This window comes from Dromaius novaehollandiae, chromosome 1 (genome assembly GCF_036370855.1).
Source record: "Dromaius novaehollandiae isolate bDroNov1 chromosome 1, bDroNov1.hap1, whole genome shotgun sequence".
NCBI lineage: Eukaryota > Metazoa > Chordata > Aves > Casuariiformes > Dromaiidae > Dromaius > Dromaius novaehollandiae.
This window is the reverse complement of record NC_088098.1, coordinates 60,935,737-60,958,736: the sequence shown is the minus strand read 5'-3', so window position 1 is coordinate 60,958,736 and position 23,000 is coordinate 60,935,737. Positions and strand designations below refer to the sequence as shown.

General features: G+C 44.1%; 1 protein-coding gene across 1 annotated transcript; it reads right to left on the bottom strand.

Moving 5' to 3' along the window:
- Positions 1–1,893: 1,893 nt before the first annotated feature.
- Positions 1,894–23,000, bottom strand: WEE2 (WEE2 oocyte meiosis inhibiting kinase). Its single transcript, XM_064514291.1, has 16 exons — positions 22,668–23,000; positions 19,393–19,592; positions 18,505–18,553; positions 14,964–15,136; positions 14,263–14,384; positions 12,880–13,026; positions 12,006–12,107; positions 11,597–11,682; positions 10,513–10,683; positions 10,282–10,424; positions 7,152–7,188; positions 5,627–5,687; positions 4,442–4,582; positions 3,716–3,803; positions 3,428–3,516; positions 1,894–2,064 (listed from the first exon to the last, which is right to left on the bottom strand). Exons 1-16 carry the CDS (start codon positions 22,998–23,000, stop codon positions 2,021–2,023), a joined length of 1,986 nt encoding a protein of 661 aa, XP_064370361.1. The 3' UTR covers positions 1,894–2,020.

Here is a 23,000-nt window from a genome sequence, read left to right as displayed (position 1 = left end):
AACACTGCTATCAATCACCCTTTTCAGAAAGTACTGCATCCTATACTAACTTACATCAAGCAACACAAGCATTGGTGGGGGAACTTATTACCGGCCACCAGCTAAACTACCTCAAGGACTACAGTACTAGGTCTTTGCAAGGAGTTTACCTTAAGCCAGAAGCACTCAGATGTACTGTCTGGCACTTCCTCTAGACAGGAAGAACATAAGCATAGAGGACTCATCTGTTTCAGAAGCAATGTTTAAATGTGGAGCTTGTGTATGTTCCTCTGTCTCAGCTGGCAAGATTTCCCCCACACCTACCCTGCCACCTGGGGTGCTTTTCTGCATCAATCAGCTGAGCATGAAATCAGTGTCACATGCCTGCACAACAGTACTTCTGCTGGCATGATCTGAAGGTGGGAGAGCAACATGGGATCACACAGAAATAACAGGAGCATGTCATGTTGAACAAATGCTTTACGGAAAAGGAATATCCAGCAAAGAGTGGGAACTGCCAGGAAATACGACCTTGGGACTGCTGTGGTTTAGCACAGACTGAGGCTTTAACCACAAAATGCTTCATCTCTTCTCAGCCTCAGAAAAGCATGGCATATTCTTCATGTAGGTAACTGCAGGAGGTGAGGTGGCAGCAGTACAACACGCTCAGATCTAACAAGGAATAGTTATTGGAATTAAAGTCTCAACTTCCTATTTAAAAAGATAGCACAACCTCATGTAGATAACAACCTGTTTAACCCACTAAGCATTTCCAGTGCATCTACTAACACTTCAGTGTCCCAGTGTTAGATATTATGATACTAGTGAAAGCATTAACTTCATCCAGAAATAAATGCCCTTCAGTTCTTTGGTAGTACCGCCAATGCTCACAGAGAAGAACATAAAAACAAAGACCACTGTATCAGGTGAAGAGCCACAAAAAAATATAAATAAGTGTGCACTGTACTGTGCTCAGAGAGAGGTAAGATACAGAATCACACCACCTTTGAAGGCAGGAAATTCTGTCACCCTTAACCTCTCTCTTTCCCTGTTCACATCACATCCTATCAGTGGGAATTTCACTACTTCTCTAACTATGTAGTAGAAAGAAGCACCGTTTTAACTGTGCAATTTTTTTTTTTACAAACAATACTAAAAATTTTCAGTCTTTCTAACAATTAAACCAAAGTTAAAGATAAGAAACACCACTACTTAGTCCCACATTAACTGAGAATCCTGGACCAGGAACATTATTTTTACACACTGTACACCTCTCAAAAGTGTGACACAGCAGTCATTCTTCCAGCTCCTCCTGATGGCAAATGACAGGCATAGCACCCTAACAAGGTGCTGAAATGAGAATTTTAATGTCATAACAGAATCATAGTATGTCAAAATGTCATAATAACATGGATCTAAGCACATAACCAAAGTAGGGTTTGCTGAGAGACAATGTCTTATTTGATCAAATACTATAATCAGGGGAAGGGCAGACTCACAGGCACACAAGGTCTTATCTGGGTCTGAAAACAGAAATAAACTTCAAGTACTAGTTGAGGCCAATGGCTCTGATTTAACATCATGTCTAACTGATGTAGTTAAAAAAAAAAAAAAAAAAGGGACACCTATGGAACAGAGGAGGGACATTAGCAGTGAGAGCTGATTAGGTTGTTAGGTCCTATGGGACAGAAGAGGGATAGTTATGGCAGCCAAGAAAATACGGTTTCAAAATGGCTGAAGAGTCAAGGATATAATTTCTATTTATATATTCAGCTCAGGAATTAATACAGCCACAAGGATTACCATTTCCTCTGAAGAAACAACAACAAAAAAAGTCATCCAACCAATGATGAACAGAGAAAAAGCACAAAGGAAAACCACACAATACAACAAAAACACGTGCACACACACACATTCCCTATGGGTATCAAATATTTTATTTATTTTTTTAAAGAAACTACAGCAATATACATGATTACAGAATTAATAAACACTGTAAAATGAAAGGAATGAAATGGGCTGGGTCCAAGCGCTAGCAACCTCATGCCTTTTCTTTGATACTATCAGTCAGAAAAATTACGTTATCTGAAAAGAAATAAAGAGAATTTAATCTTCAGGATTGTTTTGTCCTGCTGAAAGCCTACGCACCCATGCAGGCAACCCACTTGTGTTAAAATGAGCTGCAAAGACATGCATTTCAGAGCATTTCATGAAATAAAAGTGTCCAATACGGGGTTCTTGCTCTATCTCCTCAGAAGGCAGACAATTCAACATGACCATAAACACTCCCAAACACGTGTACTAAACCTTACTAAAAGCTGCTTAACAGTTAAAGGTAGCAGAAACAATTTGAAATAGTAGTTTAAGTCTTTGACTGCAATCTCTATCAGTTATAGCTAATTTCCTTTTAATTTTCATTCCCAGCAGGCACTACCATGTCATCAGCCTATGAGACTATAGGAAGCCCATATTTCAACAAGGCTCAAGGGTTTCTGGAACACTGTGAGACTGGGGACACTGAATAGTAAGAAGAATTCAATAGGATAAATACTAAACAAATAAACAAATAAAAAATAAAAGAATCTTGCTTTTCCCTTCCAGATATTTATAAGTAGGAACTTATAGCACTGCTGGCTCATGTGAAAGTTAGATTATTATTGTTATAAACAAGCTGCACTAGAGAAACATCCAGAAGTAGAAAAATTGTATTTTCTTCTCCTCTGACTCAGTATTTCAAGATATAGTTGTGTAACAGAAATGTTTGCTTTACTACCCAGTTATTTTAGCCCTCCTCCAAAAGCCACAAGATAGTGGCTCTACCCACAGTAAAGAAGTAGGACCAGACTGTCCTTGGCTACTCTCACACTATTTAAAGACTCAAAAGAAAAGTTCAGTTACTCGGTTCTCTTCTTCACTGTGTCTACCCAAGGAACAAGCCAACTCCCTATCCAGTGCTTATCTCACCACTATTGACCAGACTGAGGTCTTTCTAAATTCTCCATCAGGTTATCTCCACATAGAACATCTTTCACGAATAGAGGTTCTTAAGGGTTGGTGGAGCCCCCAGGCTTAACAGGAAAAAAAATCCTTGACAAACCTAAATGAAAGCTATTAAATGAGCTCCACTTTGCTTAGAATACAAATTTGTCTGGCCTGCAGTGTTATGTGCCTGAAAGGCCACGATATCTACCTGCTGCACTAACTGATTTGTGCAAGCACATCTTGCAACAATACACAAGCATTTGCTCTCATTTTCTGGCTTTTCACAAGCAGTACCAGAGGACATCTACCAGTACAGGCTGGGAACTGAAGAGAGCCTATTCATTCTCTCAAAATCCCCTACTGTGGATTCTGAGGACAAAGACAAACCACACTGTATTTCAAAGGTCCTCAACCCCCTCTCCATTTTAAAAAGCCAAGGTAGGCCTTGGTGTGTTAAGCTCCTTACCTGCTATAATTGTTGTGGCCTGCCGCCTCACATTGTTTCTATCTGTATATTCACCATAGTCTATCTTCCCTTCAACGTAGAGCCGAGCACTAAAAATCAAGAATTTGATTCTGGTCAGAGAACAGCATGACTTTTTTCTTCTCTATATTTGATTCTGAGATCACACAGGATTTTGCCTCACTTGTTTGTAGTATTTGTCTGCGAGGCACTTCTATCTTTATATAGCTCCTGGTCACCGTAATTATTATTAAAGCATTAAATCCCCAAGTACATTTGTTATTCACTTACCCCTTCTTCACATACTGATACGTAACATCCCTGAGGCCCGGTCTAAAGACAGAGATCCTGTGCCATGTGGTCTTCTGACTGATATCACCTAAGTTACATAAAAACAGCAAGTTGGATACCACATCCTTCTTTTATGCAAGCCTCAGAAATTAATTTCAACAAGCTGATGTTCTCAAATGATGAAAAGTGATTTAAGAAATGAAAATATACTAGTAGTCAATCTTCTGCTCATCTGCGTCCAAATGAAAGTTTCATATATCAGTAGTATAGTTCACATCAACAGATCAGGTTTTACTGGAAGCACTGCTCATACTAGAAGAAAATATTTTCCCAGCAGACTCACACTGAACAAAAGTTAGAGAAAAAGAAACATCTGCAATAATTTAAGAGAAAATGTATTCATTCTTTTTCCCCCCCTGTTGGAATACAACTAAAGAGTACAGAACCTGCTACACCTCTGGCAACTCCAACAGAGAAGAACTGCTAACCAAACACTTCTTCCTCTCCTCCAGAGAAGGTCTACATGCAAACCACTATTCAGTGCATGTTGCTCTTGGAGATTAGTAAGAGACACAAACCACCAGCACCTGTACGACGACTCCACTGACCTCAAAGGAACTACCCTGCACCTATGAGATTTACACAGCAGCCTGAAGACAAATTCTGGTGTTACTGGATAGGAAAACATGACCTCAGAACAAAGCATGCTGTATGTTACAGACTCACCTCCCTGGGTTACCTCACTTTCCCCTGTTCGCCACATCTCATTGGTTGCAAGAGAAAAAATGGTAACAGGATTTTTTCCATCCACTTGCCTCATGACAGGGTCCTGTCCAACCCGACCAAGTAACTGAACACGATTCATGGCTGAAATGCGAAAGAGTAAATACACGTGAGATGCACTGAGAAGTGAGGGACAAATCCCTATAGAGTTAATAATCATTAGCTCCTCTTCAATACTAGGAGGAGATTTTTCTTATTGTGGCAAGTCATAAGTAGGCAGCTTTTGTCAGGGGCCTGCTCTAAGTTCCATTTTTCAAGTTCTTCTGACTTTTGCCTTATTCAGTCCCTGCAGTGGGTTGACAGTGCAGGTACTGTTGTTATTACTGTTGAACAGCCTCATTTAGAAGGCTAAAGCTTATTTATTTTCTTCTATTCCTTTGCCATCTTTTTCATAGGCACATCCATATGTGACATCAGATTATCTTGCATGTCTTTAAAAAAAATCCTGACCTTTATTTTTTCAGCTATGACAAAACAATAGTATTTAATTGTCTTTGTTACCATTAAAACAAAACCTTTAAAACAGCAGTGTTGCATTACCACACCACATCTTCTGAATTAGAGGGTTAGTAACTTTGGCACAGGTACCAGGACTGGATGGACACAATTTATTCCTTCTCCTTACTGAAGGACAACTGGAGGAAGCGGTGGAGCATCACTCTTACACAATGAGCACATGAACTGAAAGGTAACATCTGAAGCATGCATCTGGAGCAAATCATGCTGGGGCAGCAGCAGCATCCAAAAAAGTACCCTAAGCACACGGAAGCGTGAGCAACAAGCAGATGAGACACCCAAACACAGGCACTGGAAAAACATGAGGACACTGTACCTGATTCACATATAGAGATAATTTGCCATTGATAAAGCAAGACTACCTTCCTGTTTTAGGCTGTACTGCCTTTTCAGGGCTTTTGTGTTTTCCTCCTGAAGAGAGACTGCTTAACTTGACACAGACCAGACAGAAAGCTACTGAAGGTTTTTTTGTTTGTTTGTTTTAAACAACACAATCATGATTATAGCATTCAGCTGCAATCATTCATATATGTTCCTCCCCTGTGAGTAGGCATAGTTCTGAAAATAAGATGATCAGCTAGGTTTCAGCTCTAACACACAGGAGCTACTTACATCTTTCAAGTACCAACGAGCCAACTGTATCAGACTCATGTCTTACAAACTGACGAAGCATCTAGAGGAACAGACAGACATATTAGTTTCCTGGACATAAAGTATGAACACTATTCACATTCACCGTGACTTGGTGGAGGGAAGCCGGGGGGGGAAAGAAGGGAGGACTCAATTCAGTCAAATGAAGCCAACAGGATTATTCAAATAACAATTGGTTAAGGTGGAGTTAAACCGCTGGCTAAGAAAAATGATGGCCTGAAGGTACATCTTCAGCACTTATATTTAAGACATGAGCTATACTGCAACAACTACTGATTTTCTGTAATATGTAATAGGAGGGGCTTGAAGAGGAGGGCTTGTTTTGTTGGTTGGACTTCAGTTCTTGGAAGCAGATAGTTTTCAAAATTATCCAAGTTTTTTATAGTTCTGTTATCCTTCTGCTTCACTACAGAGATTAACAAGATATACCCAATGTGTACCTATTCTATTGCCATAAGCAGTATGATGCACTGATAACCCCTCATTCCCAAGCAAATAGCAAATCAAGGCCATAAAACCCTGAAGAGTGTTGTGGCTAAATACACGGGAGAAAAAGGAACTGACTTGATGCTGGCAAATATCATGTCACAGAAGAAAAAAAATGCTCAGAAACATCTGCAAAAGGCCCATAAGGAGGAATTGGAAAAAAAGCTAATCTTCTACAAGTGGTTGCAAGACTTAAAGGAAGATGTTCCTCAGCTGAACAGAGGAAACTAAAACAGAGGATAACAACGTGCAAAATAAAAGTTCTTTGGTATGACTGTGTGCCTGCCTGCTTTATATGCAAATTATCCAAGACTAATTCTACGCATATGTCAGATTTTTTAATATATCATTCAGTTTACAGTAGCTGAGTAAATGAGGTCCAGCATTTGTTCTCTAAATGAGTAAAAGAACAGAAACAGAACTTCCTTTTTTCTTATGGGAAATCTTACGTATTTTTGAGAAACGAAAAAAATAATACTTAGGACCTGACAGACACCTGGGAGAACTCATACTTTTTTCTGATGACAGATTCAGCTCTGTGACACATACATCAGCAAATAAGGATGGTCTGAGTAAGAAGAACTGCTCATAAATGCTACAACTAAGCTCAGGGTGAGGTTTTAAGTATAGCAAACCCCTCCTCTGATCTTTGCGACCCACAGCGCAAAGCCGTGCAGGCTGCCTACCAGCGGGTACGGCTGCAGGACCCCGAACTGTTCGCCTATGGCAGCACATACAGCGCTGCCAGGAGGGACCGAAAGGAAGACTCGTTTCTGCGACAGGAAAATTATTGCAGACGCCGCGGCAGGGCGTCCCCCCGTCCCAACCCCAGTCCTAGGGGTGGCCTCTGGGGAAAGAAGATCGGAGCTGCAGGAGACACAAACACCCGCTCGGGCCTCGGCCTTGCACGGGAGGTGAGGGGGGGCCGCGCGCCGCCAGGGGACCGTTAAACTGCCACCAACGGCGCCGCCCACCCCGCGGGGACCCCGCACGGCCCTACCTGCCATGCCGGTCGCCGCAACATGCTGCTGTCGCCCCTGCGGGAGGAAAAAGCACCGCTGAAGCGGCCCCGCCGGGAGCCCGAGCCCGAGCCCGAGCCCGAGCCCGAGCCCGAGCCCGAGCCCACCACGTCCCGCCTGCGCCGCCGCCGCCGCCCACCTCTCCCGCCGACGAGCAGCACCCGCGCACAGCCGGAAGCGGAAAGGATGCGGCGGGGGCCGGCGCAGAGCGGGTCCGGCTGGAAACGCGTTCCCCTCCCCCAGCACCTGCCATTCTGGCCCGGCAAGGGGGCGCGGGGCGGAACCAAGGGCCCGGGAGGAAAGAGCGCTCCGGGGGACGGAAACGGGCAGGGCACCGTGGCGGCGGGTGGGCGTAACGTGGCGCCTGTCCCGCCTCACGCCCTAGGCCGCACGGGAGTCACGTGGGGGGGGGGGGCGCGCAACATGGGCGATCACAGATTGGGGAGCGTATAGGGCCCTGTCCCACCTCACATAGGGGCTCACAGATGTAGGGCAGTAATACAGGCCCTGTCCACACAGTCACCCATGCAGGAGGCCACATGGTGCTTTTCTGCTTCCCAAACAAGTCCTCCCCTACTTATGGGGCAGCAACTGCTGCATTAGATTAACTCCCATGGAATAAGTCCTCTTTCCCTCCCTAGGCAGCACATGCCCCACGGTGCTGCCAGCTGCTGCTCCCCACACCCCCCCCCCCCTTCCCTGACCCCTGCAGAAACAGCAGGAAGTGGGGCAGCAAGGCTCCCACCCCCCTGCCTGGCAGGCAACATCCCCACATGCAGTCACAGGCTCCCATCAGTTGGTTACCTTTCTTCAACTCAGATTTTGCAAGTGATTTGCTTACAGATGGCTTGAGATTTCCTGGGAAACAGGAAAGGAGTCAAAAGAAAAAAAAAAAAGTCACTCTGTCTTAGGTAAAAGTAATGATTAAAATCTTTATTTGCATGGTATGCTTTTTAAGCATAAAAGTCAATACTGTCCAGCGCTTGAAAAACAACTATAGCTTCAATAAAACCCCCAAATAACCAAGTTATTCAACATTAAACTCTCCCTCATAATAGTACACCATTCACAGCTGTAACTCAGCTCAGCTAGGCATAAAACTGACAAAGTTCAAAAAGTTACATTTAGCAGAGGGATAAGATTTATTAAATACTAATATACACACTTTACACAGGCAACTGCAAAAAATGACAAGATCTAAAGAGTCCTTTCCAGTTTCCTCTCATCTTTGCTGAAAAGCTGTATTGTGCAGACAGGTAGTTGCTCCATGTGTAAGACACTGCAAGGGAAAGATACACAGACCCACCTACCAGCAAACCAAAGTTATCTCCCCAACTTCAAGCAAGGAGGCCTTGCAAACCAGAATACAGTAAGTCAGGCTTCAGGAGCTAGCTTGCAGGAACCTAACCACTTCAGTTATGTGATTTTGTGCATGTTGCTAGAAGTTGAAGGAGAGGAAGTTTACTTCAGCTTCCACAAGAAAGGCCTCCTTAAATAGAGGTGTTTCCTTTTACTTTTTGTCCCCCTCAATTAAATGCCATTTTAAAATGCATTCAAAGTCACTAGGACAGTAATGTAACAAGTCTATTTCCTCACATATAGTTACAATTGTTTATCATACTCAATCTCAGTTCCAGGAGAATACAGCTGTAGACACTCTCCTTGTACAGGTACTGTCTCCCCTCTAAAGCTACTCAGGTGGCCAAAGCATTAAGACCACAAAAACATTGTCAATAACAGGTCCATCTAGACAAAGGGAAGTGAGTAGAGGAAATGCCATCCCTTCACTCATGTGGCAGAGCTATTCTTAGTTTAGAACAAGACTTGTTACACAAAATTACAGATAAGACTGAGGGCAATATTCTTAAAACACATGGTTCAACTCCTGTGAGTTAGTCATTCTTCCCTTCTCCCCAGGCAGCATGTCATTGCAGATAACAGTGAGTGAGTCAAAAAAATTACAACAGGGAGAGCTAGTATGGGGCATCAGTTTGTGCAGACCCTCTGCTTTCACAGGGCCATTTAGCAGCCTGAACTATTTGGACAACATAGAAGTTCAGTAACCCAATGTAAAGCTAAATGAACGACAGCTCTTCCCTCCCACCAGGCGCTTGCTGTTCTGTTTAGAAGATGTTTCACACTCTTGCAGCTTGGCACATCCTAAGGGCTGGTCCTTCATGAGGGTCTGGGCAAGACGAGCTTCTTTAAGCTCCCTGCAAGGAGGGGATAGAAGAGGAAAGGAAGGAAGCCACATCACACATGGGTCCCCATCAGCTATGAACACTAGGAAAGCAATGCATTTCATGTGAGAGTTATTGCAATACTCTGGCATTGCTGGAGGACAGTGGCACAGGGCAGCATGAGAATTACTACAGGTTTATCTACAGTTTCTACTCCAAAAAAGATCAGCTTTGAAGGTTTACTTAAAACCTATGCATCAGGTCAGCAAACACCTAGGTTTGCACCAGTATGAAGAGTTCCTAGCTTAATTTTTCCACCAACACATATCTGAAAAGATGGAAACTTAGGCTGGAGCCATTTCATGCAACTCAAAACTATTAGATTTTCATGTTTCTTTTTAGTTGCTGATGCTCTTGCTCTCCTTTCCTTTCTGCCAGTGACAGTTCTTCCCAGCTGACAGCTGCACTAGGAGGGGTAGTAGGAGAGTCACTGGCTCTTGCTTGATCCCATCATCTCAGAACATTACTGCCAACAGCAACAAGAGGCAGCAAGGGTAAGCAGGATGTCTGCCACTGTCTCATATTTATCTCTTCCTTCTGTGCTAGACCATTAGCTCAGCTCAGTATCAATTCCTCATCCACCCAGTGGCTGCGTGTTGTATCATTATTTTCTATCACCAGCAGTCACATTAAGTGTCTAAGTTCACTGCTCTGATTTAGCCAACTACTCAAAGCCAGAATTGAGCCAAAGCTCCCTTGGCATGACAAGTCCCTCACTATGGCACTGCCACCCTTTCAGCTCTAGGCACAGGAACTGGCAGTGGAGACCCCCCTGGCCAGAATTCCCAGCACCACTGCTCTGCACTCAAGCCGGGTGCCTGGTACTTGTTGTGCCTGTGCCTCCTCCCCTTTATGCCCAACCAAGCCCCACCTTTCCAGCATGGCAGTTTTACACTTCTCCACATTTAGCTGCTTCTGGAGCTGCACAGCTTTTCCAAGTGAGGGACGGAGCACTGGGTGTTTAGTAAGAGCTGTGGCAGAAGGTCTTGCCACTGGGTCAGGATGGATCATGAGCTGGAAGGCAAAGAAGTTAAACCTTTAACTCTCTCATTGTCATGTGCTCACTGGAAAAGTCCCCATCCTGTCAAGGCTTGTTCCTCACCTTCAGGAGTTCAAGAAAGCTGTGGGAGAGCTTCTGAGGGATTGGTGGGATATTACCCTTGCGGATGTGGTGCCACATGGCACCGTTGTGAGGCAGTGGTCCTGTGCCTGCTGCTAAGGCTATTGTGAGGGCCAGGGCAAAGATGTCTGCCTTTGGCAAATAGCAGTATTGCTGCAAAGAGAAAACAAACAGCTATACAGAGGGAACCTCTCACTGCACTGAACAGATGTGGGTCAGGATACCAGCTCAAAAAGAAAAAGTCAGACAAGTAGGTATATGACACTGCCTTCATCCCAGTTGCCTTTTCCTCTTTAGAGGAAAAAGATTGATAGTAAGTTGCATTGTTAGCATCTCTTTGCACTAATAGCACATGTTGCCATTTTTCCCAGTCGCCAGGGGCTGGCAGCCTACATTAGGAACACAGCAGCAAATCCAGGGGACAGCCTAACAAATGTAGACCTCTAGCACTCACCACTGCTCAGGAAGCTAGGCACATTCAGCTTAAGCTAAGATCGAATGTGCTTATATTGACTTAACATTTATTTCCTAAATCCATTTACAGCACAATGTATCATGATGGTTCAATACCTGAACTGGTGAGCACATCCCCAAGTTGCTTGTTACACATTGACGCCCTTTTTCTTCACTGGCCAAAGTGGCAAAGCTACAGTCAGTTTAAGAGCTCAAGAGAACTTCAGTAATTCCCAGCTCTGCCTCCCACCTCTCTACACTACCTAAACTGTGTGTCTGGATACATGTATTCCTCAGTGGTCACATCCAGCAGTTCCATCTCAGCTGGGTAAGTAAAATGAAAGGGTCCCACCAAATTGATAAAGCTTTTGTTCCATTCATCCCCTACAGGTGAAATAGCATACCTCCTAACTAACCTCATCATTAGGTTATTGTAACTAAATATTTACAGGACAAGACCCAAGTCCATACTAGTCTTGTTAAAGTGCTGATCTCACTGATTTCACAGCCAGACTGGACACAAGAAAAGCCATGAGGAAAGGAATGCACCAGACTAACAGTTTTACTACAGCTGGTCTCTCCCACTTGCATACCACCCCACCAGCAGCTGTACCTCTTGTAAAATCTCATTGGCCAAAAACCGGCTGTCTCCTTCCTCGACTTGGGGATTTGTTATTGATGTCACATGGCCAAGGTCACCTAAGAGAAATAGTGACTGATCAACAAGACTGACATAGATCTCCATCGATAACAGCCTGCTCTTTAAAGGCAACAATAGAGCACTCAGGGAAACACCAAGGGAAGCCTGCTTCTACTCAAGTATCTGGGCTTAGAAGACAAGGATATGAATTTTCTAGGACTTATCTCTTTAGAGAAGTTAATTTTGATTAGCACCAAGACATTCAGGACTGTGCTGTCAGTTTTACATGCAAATAACATCTTTAGCCACCAGGACAGAGCTATATCAAACAGTAGTGAGAAGCCCTAAATTTTAGCCAGTTGTAAAGCCAGGTAAAACCTACCAATCTTATACACCACACCAGAAGAGAATTCATCTTCACTGTCACTCTCTTCCTGCCCTGCAGGACCCTCAACCACCAGCTTGTGACAGATGAAGATATTACCTGCAAGACAGTGTAGCAATAGTGTGATTTGAGTAACCTGATTAGAGCAGCCTGGCAACTTGCTAAAGATCCCACCTCTGTCAGCCAAGCTAGTTTAACCTTCACAGCCACAGAAACTATGCATGTGCTTCCTACCCTTTAGTCTGCCTTCTACACAGGTTAGATTTTCAGCAATACACCAAATAAAAGATAGTTGTGTCTTATACATAAAATAGCCCAGTAAAAATCAATCTCTGCCACTCCCTCTGCTCTCCAAGGGAGAACCAAAATTTCAGCAGGAAAGAGGTTGGATGCGACTGTGGGGAGAACATTGCAGTTCACATGCCCATCCTCAGCTGCACAGAGAGGAAAGCTTGTTACTATTCTCTGCAGAAACTTAATCCCTCAGGGCAGATACAGAGGAAGTAAATATTCCGTTTTCACTTGAGCTGTCACATACAAAGGTCAAATGTTGTGCAACAAGACAGTAAGGAATAAGGAAGTCCCTGTCTTCATTAGCAGCCCTATTGCTCCACTGGTGTGAAAGTGATTGTTCCCATGAACCAAGACTACAAAGGTCACAAGACAGAAGTAAAACTCTGCCAATTATAGGAGAAGGTTCAGTTTTAGAGCAACGGTGGGGGCAAGATTAAATAAACACAGGATACATTCACCTTTTAGGACAAGACCCTGTCTCCTTTAAAGCACTGTAGCAGTTCCAGCAGGTAGAGAGGTCACTGGACATAGGAAGGGCAACACTCAGAGGGGCAAAGGAGGAGGGAGCTATACTTACTAGGTTTGATATCCAGGTGCACAAGGCCAGAGTTGTGGATATATTTTAATCCCATGGAGACTTGTAAGGAGATTTCTTTCAGCTCTGTTTCTGGGAAATACTGTCCAAGCTTTGCATTTTCCAGCAGCACATCTTGGAGACTCCCACCTAAGAGGAAGCAATCAGTCTGAGACTGACAGGTTTTATAGACCAACACATTTGGAAAAGTTTAATAGAACTTCTTATCACCCAGAGCACAAATGGGCTTATTAGTGACAGACTCTGACCTGAGCCATATATGCCCTAGTGATCACACTGATATCACCATTTTTCCTTCAGTCTTTCCATTGTCTAGGAGTACTCTACCTCCTGCCTGCCAAAGACTAAGGGACTGCAGTTCCACTTGCAGCACAGAAAAGGCTGACATAGTAGCAATGTTGCTGCAATTAAAAGCAGAAAAGTTCATTACTCTTGCCATGCTTACAGACAGGTTTATGAATGGTGGAGGAAGGAAAGTAAGCTTCCACTAGCAGATTTTTGGTTGAATAATGTAATATTTGACACACAAGCAGGGAAGTTCTGCTCTCTATTTCACAGATAGCAAATACCATGGCCTTCCTCTCTCCCCATCAGCCTTGTCTGCACTATCTATCCTTTATTCTCAGGTGTTCATCCACTAGATCACAAGATGTGTCACACTGCAGCAATGATCACCATGTTTCAGTTACCTCCACCAGATTTAAGTCATTACTCCAGACAGCTACCACCACTCTCACTGAACCCCCAAGACTTCAGGAACAATTCAGCAAGCAGAACAATACATTTGCCATCAGCTCCTATAGTAGCCAGATGTGGCTTTTCCAGCGTCACCCAGCCAGTGCCACCCTGCCTGGAGCACCAATGGACAGTTTCTCATCATTTAGCTCTGGTTCTCTGCAGCTGCTGAGCCCTCACTTCCAACCAACAGGAATATGAGAGACAAGGGGTCTTCATCTCAGCCAAACAGTCTCTCTTCAGATCATTACTCCCCTTGAAAACAAACATTTTTTCTATCAAAGTACATTGCGCTTACATTAGCTTCTCTTGAACCACTTGCCTCGTACACTAGGCTTTACCTGGGCAGTCTCAGAGGCAGTGCAGCATCAGCATGGGGACTGCTTTTCGAGGTCAACCACCATGGAAGAACTGTTCTAAAACCCCACACATAAGAGGGCATTCACTACTCATAAGACACTGGCACCATTCAGAGCTTCATCTAAATGCTTTGAATCCATTACTGGATTCTCCTTGAAACTTGAATCCAAGTGCAGTTTGCTTCATCAGAAATCAAAGCTTCTCTTATTTAAGTACAAAGGTAGCTGCACTCATCCCAACATCTCACTTGAACATGGTCACAGCTCTTACCATTACAGTGTTCATTTTGGATAATCATGTGATCATCCTCTGCCCACGCTGAGTAGTAGCGCACAACATGGGGGTGGTGGCCAAGGACGGCGTGAGCATAAACCTCACGCAGGGCCAGCTGCCTGGAGAAACAAGCACAGAAAGAGCAGTGGTGACAGGCGGTCATGGCCCTGCCTGGGACCATGAACACAGCCCTGGTTTATAGCCTGGCTTGGGAAGGAGAAAGCAGAGGTGTTCATGAATCCCACACCAGACTTGCTGAGCAGCTGTCAAAATCACTGAGTAAATCTTTTGTTCAGGAGACAAAGGCAGCTTCAAAGACTGCGTCAGCGTGTCAGCACTTGGGACCCAGTGGTAAGGCGACAGATGTGAGCAGTCCTGGCTGCATGGCAGGGCAGGAATATACTATAAATTACATGTATGACAGTTACTGCTTTAAAACAGGCTAGCTGCATGGCTCTGAGGAGTCCAGGTAAACAGTCACATCACTTTGCAATGCATGTGACACCTTCCCTTTCTCAGCCATTTGTATTCAATAGTCCTGAAGTGGCAACTTTCTCCACCCTCCCAAGGGTTATTTGGGGAATAACAGCAACTGGTTTTACTCAGATACCTTTAGACCCACGCTCCATCCTTCCCCATCACACCTCCCAAGAACATGCCCATCATTTCCACTGGCAGTCTCCAGCTAGCACACTCACTCATCCGAGGATCCTGCCAGAGGCCTCTTGGAGCGTTTGATGGCATAAACACATCCATCAAGGCGTTTGATGCACTTGTAGACAGAGCCAAATTCCCCTACACCAATTTTTTCTAATTCCAGGAACTCCTTCTTGTAGCGGGAAACCATATTGCTTTCTTTCAGAGGATATCTCTAGAAGGTCACATCAGAAACAGACAGGAGTATGAGTTTAAAGATTCAGATAATAAAATCTGTCATTTTTAGAGCTGTGCAGCATTTGCCCACACAGGACACTCATTTTGGTCCCTCTACTGTTCTGGATGTATTCATCCACACACGCATGCAGATATGCCACCTGTCTTTCTTGAAACGCTACCTTCTGCTTAGGGATGCTGTGCTCTTTCTGGTCACCTATCAAACACCGTGGAGAAAGAAAAATTAAGATGGATTTATTTTTTAAAACGATGACTCACTAGCCATAAAGTTAGACACTGCAGTAGCTAAGGAGTAGGGAATTGTATTCTAGCTGGCTGTATACATGTAAACCTCCTTGGGCTACACCCTCACATCTCTTTGCTGCCCTGTCCAATTCCCAGACCCACAGCTGAGGGAGTCAGGACAGAACAGCAGAGAGAAACAAAATACTTGTCTTCTGTGTAGCTGCTACAGACAGAAGGAAGCCTGTCATCAGGCTTGATAGGCAAAAGTCCTGTACCCCTGAACTGTTCAGCTCTTGCTCTCCACAGCAGGGTTTACAGGCAGAAGGCAGCTGAAGGGTTGATCACGACAAATCAGATGGCTGGGGAAAATTCAGGGAGCTGCATGCTTACGTGGTGGAAGACGCAGAGGGGGAGGGAAACAGCAATCCATCATACCAGCTTGTATTTCATAAGACAGCATTTTATAGCATCTTGAATGCTCTTGAAGCATTTCAAGCATTAACCAGACTCATGTACTGAGCTTGGGTTTAAATAAGAACTATTGCATGTTTGAGCTCATGAGAGAAACTTGGTACCTTAGCTTAATGTGGCCCCAGCTACATAAGAGTTGCCTTATTCTGGCAGCTGAAGTTGCAGGCAGCAAGTGCTGTCTGCACTGGTTCAAGCTCTGGTCTGAAGCACTGGCTGTTGGCTAACAGCAGATCAGCTGGTCTCAGTGTATCCATTTGTATTCCCAGATATTTCTCCACTCTGTGCGTGCCACATTTTAGATAAATGGCTAAAATCCTGCAGAACAGCTGGAAGAATATTGCTACAGTAATGGTCACTGGGGAAATAGGAGGTGCTGGTACACCTGTGGAGGGATGTTTACTGGCAGGGGAAAAATGGGGTAAGAAAAAAAAAAAAAGACCAGACAAGTAATGGAGCTTGAAGTGGACAGCACAAGAATGCCGTAAGCAGTTTCCCTTCATTCTCCCCCATCACTTGCAGTGGTGGAGACTCACAGTACGCAGTGGTTTCCACATAAGCTATTGCTATGGTTCCTGGTAGAATTGTATATGAACTTAAAGGGAGCGAGGAAAGAGCTGGTCCTCAGAGCCAGTGAGAGCCTACATGGAAGAGCAGCCCATCACAACATGTTGCATTTCACAAGAAGGCTATATCTGACAGCATCTTAAGAGCTCTTGAACAAAAAACACCAACTCCTTGCCCACAATTTTATACCTGTGGGCAGTAATACACACATTAAACAATTACTCACCCAGCAAGAGCACTATATTATCAGCACTGAACCAGAAAAATATGAAGTCACAACTTATTTGAGGCTTTCTTCTAAAGAAAGTAATAACTGTGGTAGTCCCGGATGTTATACGGTAGCAGGTTTACTATGCAGCTGTAATTCCTTTCCTCAAAACACTACTTCTGCTGCAATATTGGTCTTCACAGCTAGAGGGTACTACTATTCTTCCAATAAACCTAAATATTTTACAATTACAATGTGCAAACAATTCTACCTACCCGCTCTGAGATAGGGGAGTATTTACCTCAAGGGGCTGCAAGGGAAAATTCAGATTTCTACCTCATCTGAACAGAGATACTTAATTCAGCTTGGCTTGCTTTCTGGAAGCCAGCTAGATTGGTAGTACCACCAGATAAAACCAGAAGGCAGACAGGAGGTTTTAGGGTGCTGGTGCCTGTGCCAGCAGCCCAGCTCTGCCACAGCTGGGGCAGTGGAGGGTGCATGAAGCCACCTACATGGGCCATGAGGGACTGCGCAGCCTCGCCAACATGTCTTGGCACTGAGTTTCACCAGCAAAGCTCAGACCCATTGGCAGCAGCAAGAGAATTCAGTTATGTGCTCTAAGACATTAGCGTTTGCTGACCTGTAGGTACATCAGCTGTGGTAGGGTCTTCCTGTAGATCCTGAGACACATGCACACTCCAGCAGTGTGGGCAAGCCCAGGCAGGGGCAGAGGGAAGGACAACCCCCCCCCCCCCCCCAAACACCTCCACCCACATAGAGCAGCCAAGGGCCAGCCATGGCAGGTGGCCACAGCCAGGGCGCACCAAGCTGCTCTTTCAGCTTCACCAGCAAAACTTCCCTGTAGAGCCAGAGGAGCAGTCAATCACAGCTGGTCCCATTAGACCACAGATCATTCACTGGTCAGGAGCTTGATTTTCAGCTGGTGAAAGCCAGCATTCTTCCAACCTCCTGTAGCAAAGTCAGCAGCTACTCTTGGGTAGGGGCAGCTCTGTATTTACTTAAACACTCTCCCCACTCTCAGCTGCAAGTGAGAGCCAAGCTCTCCCCACTTTTGCCAGTCTCACAGCAGTACCTCAGTACTCTGTACCTCAGTTTATGCACACAACTGTTGTGGAAGAGAGCCAAGACTGTCAACTCATATGCAGTACTAGTCAAAGTTCTCTAAAGAAATCAGAAGCATCTTTGCTCACCTGCCAAAACCTAAAGGAAAAGACCGTTTTTCCTACTCAAGGAGAATAAAGAATTTGCTGCCTTATTTTAGAAGTTTACCATCATGACTACTGCAACTAAAACTCAGCCCTTGGGATTTATCCACAAGAGCCATTCAGTTCAGTTTTTTGTTTGTTTTTTCTGCAATGTGTCTATGTATTATTTGCAATATAGAAACCATGCTCCCTTCACATCCAAAGATGCTCCGTACACTGATTAATAGGAACAGCAATACACCTGCTTTTTCCAATCACAAGGACACTGTCGCTATTTACAGTAATTCTGTTACTTCCCCCAAAAACATGAATTATGTTGTCTTTCATAGAAAGACCTCCTGACCAAATTAGATGAGTTTTAAGATTAATTGTCAAAGTCTCGGCGCTAGTACAAGTTTCCTTTAGAGCTAGGAATCATTTCCAAGTTTGTTGACTCAAACAAATGAGAACATAAAGCATTCAAGCCTGGAGTTATTCCATCTCATTTCTTTGATTTCTTCCTACCTGATGTAGGTATTCATCCTCTGTCATGATGCCATGATTTAAACTCCAATAGCGGGATAAATTTAATCAAGTTTAATCAAATAAATTTAATACAAATCTTTACGAGAAAGTTATACTGTCTGTGAAGGGTTATGCAGGGACACTCACCTTGGTAGGTAACTCCTGTTTTAACTGGCTTCTTGGATCAGGATCCCTCCTAAAACAGAAGTTTAGAAAAGTCTGGATGTACTACTTGAGTACAGCAATCCAACTGAGATTGGATATGAAAACATTTTTCAAAAGAATCATCAGAACTCACTTTACAGTTAACAAGACATGTATTTTATAGAAGATTAGTATACAGTGAGTTTCTAATTAAGGCCTTAAGTAACATAGTCTCAGGATAGGAAGTCTTTGTTCCTATTTAGAAAGCCTCCATATACCAACTTTCACAGCGTCTACAGGAGCTTTATTTGGCAGCACCATTCTGCTCACCATCTCATTTCTGGTGAGGTTACGTGGCAGACGGCCTTGCATATCCAGCTCCTAGTGACAGAGAGAGCTCCCCTGCCATGCTTGAAAGAAGGATACCTAGGTGGAAGTTTGTCCTGTTGCAGTTGGGGGCTATTTGAGAAGCTGAACTTCATTACAGTGTTCAGGTACCCAACTGTAAATTTGTGTCTTGGTTACCCCACACCAGAGCCTTTGCAGGTCAGCAATAGTTGTACCTATCCTATGAACCATGTTGTATATAAACAGGCAAGTCTAAGTTATGGATATGCGCATAACTGAACCAAATATAGAGGGAAATAAAGAGGTCCAGTTTTCTCCCAGGTTAGCTGTTGAGTCTCCACTTACATTTTCTGAACAAAGGAAGCAGTATTCTACTCATGTTTCAGTTCTGTTACCTTCACATGCCTGCAAATGCGTGCTCCCAACCAACAAATACCACTGAAGTGAACAGATTCATCCTTAGCAAATATGTCTAGGAACTGTCTCCCTCATAACTCATCTCCTTCAGACTCCTTCCCATCCATTATTTGTGAGTTCACTTACAGCTCTCCTCTGGCCTTCCGTTTGCCATTAGGAAGAAAGAGCATTTGTCGATATGACTCTGGTGTAAAGGGGTTAATGTTGACAAGAGAAGCTTGGGTAGAGTCATCTGTGTCAGCACCAGGAGTAAATCTCAGATGACGAAACCCTTTGGGTGGGACCTTTGTCCCAGATGAAGGAAAAGCTGTCTTCGATAGAAGACTCTGTATTAAGAAAAAAGAAAAAGTGGCAGATGAACCAGCAAAACATTTTTATTGCTGCTCTACCAGAATAGGATTTCTGCTCTATTGCAAACAAAGGGAAATACACTGTCAAGGAGACTTCAACTCCTTTCCTCAGATAGCTGAAGCATCCGTTAAAAACCCACACCCCTAGGGTAGTTCCGACAGTTTGCTACTCCTTCCACAAAGCGTTAAGTTATTCACTAAGCCCTTTCAGGCTCTCTCCATTCCCTGCTCACTTGGGTGAGGCTTGCAGAGCTATTTCTGCAAATCCAGTCAAGAGGAGCCAGATGCTGCTTTCCCCACCACTGACAGAGCTGCAGACATTGCACTGTCAGTTGCATTGACATGGAAGACACAGCTCCATCAAGCCTGGTCAGGACAATTTTGTCAAGAGAACTAAAGAGGACATCACTTAGAGTTCCCTTTTGTTTTCCCAGCAATAAGCAGTATTAGTAGAGGGGAAGCTGGTAGAAGCATCTTCATATGGTATTGGCAAAGTGACCAGAAAACAGTTCCTCTTGAGAAGGGAGGAACTTCAGTTTCAGAAATTAACATCAGAAAGAACCTCTAGATTTTCTAGTCCAACTTCCCACAGAAGATGAGCCATTGGATTTCACCCACCAGCTCTAAGCCCTGGCCTGGGAAAAAGCACAACTTGAGAGAAGGAACCAGTCTTGATTTCAGTATGGAAGATCTACTGACTTCCCATGATGGTTTAATCCCTTTAGTTAGCTTTACAAAATACAAGTCCACTTTTTCAGTTTGCATTTGGCTTGTTTCAAAGTGGTGGGGTAGGGTTTAACAGGGCTTTTAATAGACTTCTTTCTCCTAGTTAGAAGCCCTTCTAGAACTCAGGACTTTTCTTCCCATGAAGGTCCTTTCACACTGATCAAGACACCCCTATATTTTTGACCCCACAGCAGTCTGATTCTCACAGTAGAGCATTTACTTGGCTCCAGGATCATATTTGGGATTGCCTTCCCCGCTTCACATTCCTGAAGAAAAAAATACAGACCAGAGCTGCAGTACCCATCCAGTTGATGCTGCACGTAGGCCTAAGTTTACGCCTGGGACATCCTTGTTTCAATACCATGTTTGTCCACTGAGTTTCTATGACCAAGACCAATTTATTCAGTAGTCCAGAAGCTCCGTGGGATTGTGGCTGTATGCCAGGCTAGCCACAAGTCAAGGAGGAGATATAAAATACCACTGCAGCTTCCCATTACACATGTCCAATTCCTATCTGCTCTACTAGAGCTCTGCTTTGCAACAGAGCAGATTCATCTCTGATCTGAGCAATGTCAGCTGAGAGCAGTTGCTGCTGTACAGTGTAAGCAAGGCAGCTACCACAATTAGCTCTAGCAATTTCTTCCAGGACTGGCTAAGTCTACAAAATACAGTCATCTGCTTGCTCTGCCACATGTCCTAGCTAGGGCTCTAGTGCTCATCTGCTCACAGTTAGATATGGCTCTATTCTCTTATTCTCTCATCTTCAAGTATTCCAAGATCAACATTCCCAGCCATCATTATAAGCAGATTTAGACCCTTTAGTGCCTGCCTTTTGCTGGATGGTTGGGAAACAAGACCTTTCTCCCAGAAAACGAAACAAAAAAAACCCCAAAAAACAAAAAAAGGAAAATTTGCCAATTTAATGCAATTGCTGCCCATAGGCTTCAAGATAACCACAACATTAACCAAGCAGCATGTCTTGAAGCATCCAACCAACATGTACATGTGAGCATATACTAAAAGCAGCCTGTGTTACCATAAGCCCATCTGGTCTGGAAGGAGGTTCTAGATGTCTCACCTACTTGAGAGGAGATTCAGGATGATTTCTTATGAAGAGAAATTCCTGGAGTGATGCCTTTGAGACCTGCTTTCCTCTAGAGATGGGCATGCCATTCCTCAGTAGCTATGGCCACCCTTCTCTCCACATAACCAAATTTCTGAAGGGGGACAGAAACAAAAACCCTTTGATGGCAACAAGTCTAGTTGCCCTGACCCAGGAGAAAAGCCAAATCCTAGCTTACAAGAAGTACTAAAGGGACTGATCTACTGTGTATGCCAATCGAGCAAAGGAGCAACCAGTCTATTCATAGAGCAGGAATATTGGGAGAGGCCCAAAAAAGCTACATTTCATTCCAATTCTTGAATACTAGAAGCCAGAGTATACAACACAGAAGTTATCTAGGAACTAAGAAGTTGGCTCCAAGTCTTAATTTGTGCTTACAGAAGGTATCAGTTGTATTTATACTAATAATTCTGTGAAAACTCTATACAAGAAGTTTCACAGAAAATAGGGGGCTGGGACTATTCTTCCAAGAAGTTAGATCAGTAAGTAATAATAAAATTTTATGACAGTGATGTAGAGGACCTCCAAATGCACACACCGATTTGTTACCCTGAGAACAAAGTCCTACCTTACCCAAATTCACTCAACATCTCAGTTTCATTCAAAGAAAGAATCAGCATCACTAAACAATTGTTCCAGATTTGACAGATAACAGAAGCATGCCCCAGCAACATTTCCATTTCCAATCGAGTCTTTCAAAGAGAAAGTTCACTTTATCCAAAAACAGGCTGGACAGAACAGGCAGTCAGTGCAGCTGCCTGTGGCCCCCAGGGTGAAGAACTCCATGAAGGGGGATGCATTTATCCCTCTGCAACCATAATACACATTTCCTACAGAGATGATGCAGAAGTCCAGCCCCTTAAGATGAGCATGAGCAACACACAAGATGCAGATAAGGCCCAGGTTCTTAAGTCCAATTATCTATTTCCAATAAATTGTTGTTAACAGCTTGGAAAGAGTCAAGACATTTGCTCCCACTCACAAGTTTCTACTTATGAATCGCAGTTCCACAGTGAAGGTGCTTGCAGTTCAGATGAAGAGACAAACAGAACAAGGGAAGAGGAGCAGACTAACAAAGGTAAGATTCAAAAAAATATCTTCCACAGAGCTAGCAGAGACCACTTATCACCCAGGCAGTGACCCACCCCCAGCAATGCTGCAGACCTCCCCTGCTCAGACACAGAGGAGGTGTATCTCATTACCTTGGGAGTGTGTGGGGTGTCACAGAGCTGCAGCTTTTTCCAGGTGATGTGCAGCGGTGTCTCAGCATTACTGTGGCTCTTGGTCACAGATGGAGAAGACTTCAGGGCAGGACTCACCCAAGCTTTAGTCCTGCTGAGAAAAATCTCACTGAGCTTCCTCTGAGGGGTTACAGGGAGATGACTGCTCTCTCGCCACTTCTGGAACTCGCAGCTCTTCAGAGGGCTTGAGCTTGGGGTGTCCTCCTCTTGGATGCTTCTATCTTCACTTTCTTCTCCACAGCTGGAGAAGTCCAGTCTCTGAATAAATTCATCACTGTTGTCCCAGTCATCCAT

What these genes read in the sequence shown, in the direction of transcription:
- WEE2 (XM_064514291.1), bottom strand. Translation starts at nt 23,000, where the DNA reads ATGGATGACTGGGACAACAGTGATGAATTTATTCAGAGACTGGACTTC. An exon ending in CTGGCAGGATCCTCGGATGA is followed by an intron (nt 14,385 to 14,963) that starts GTGAGTGTGCTA and finishes TTGTTTCTCCAG; the next exon opens with GCAGCTGGCCCTGCGTGAGG. An exon ending in AAAACTGCCATGCTGGAAAG is followed by an intron (nt 7,189 to 10,281) that starts GTGGGGCTTGGT and finishes TTCCTCCCGCAG; the next exon opens with GGGCGACAGCAGCATGTTGC.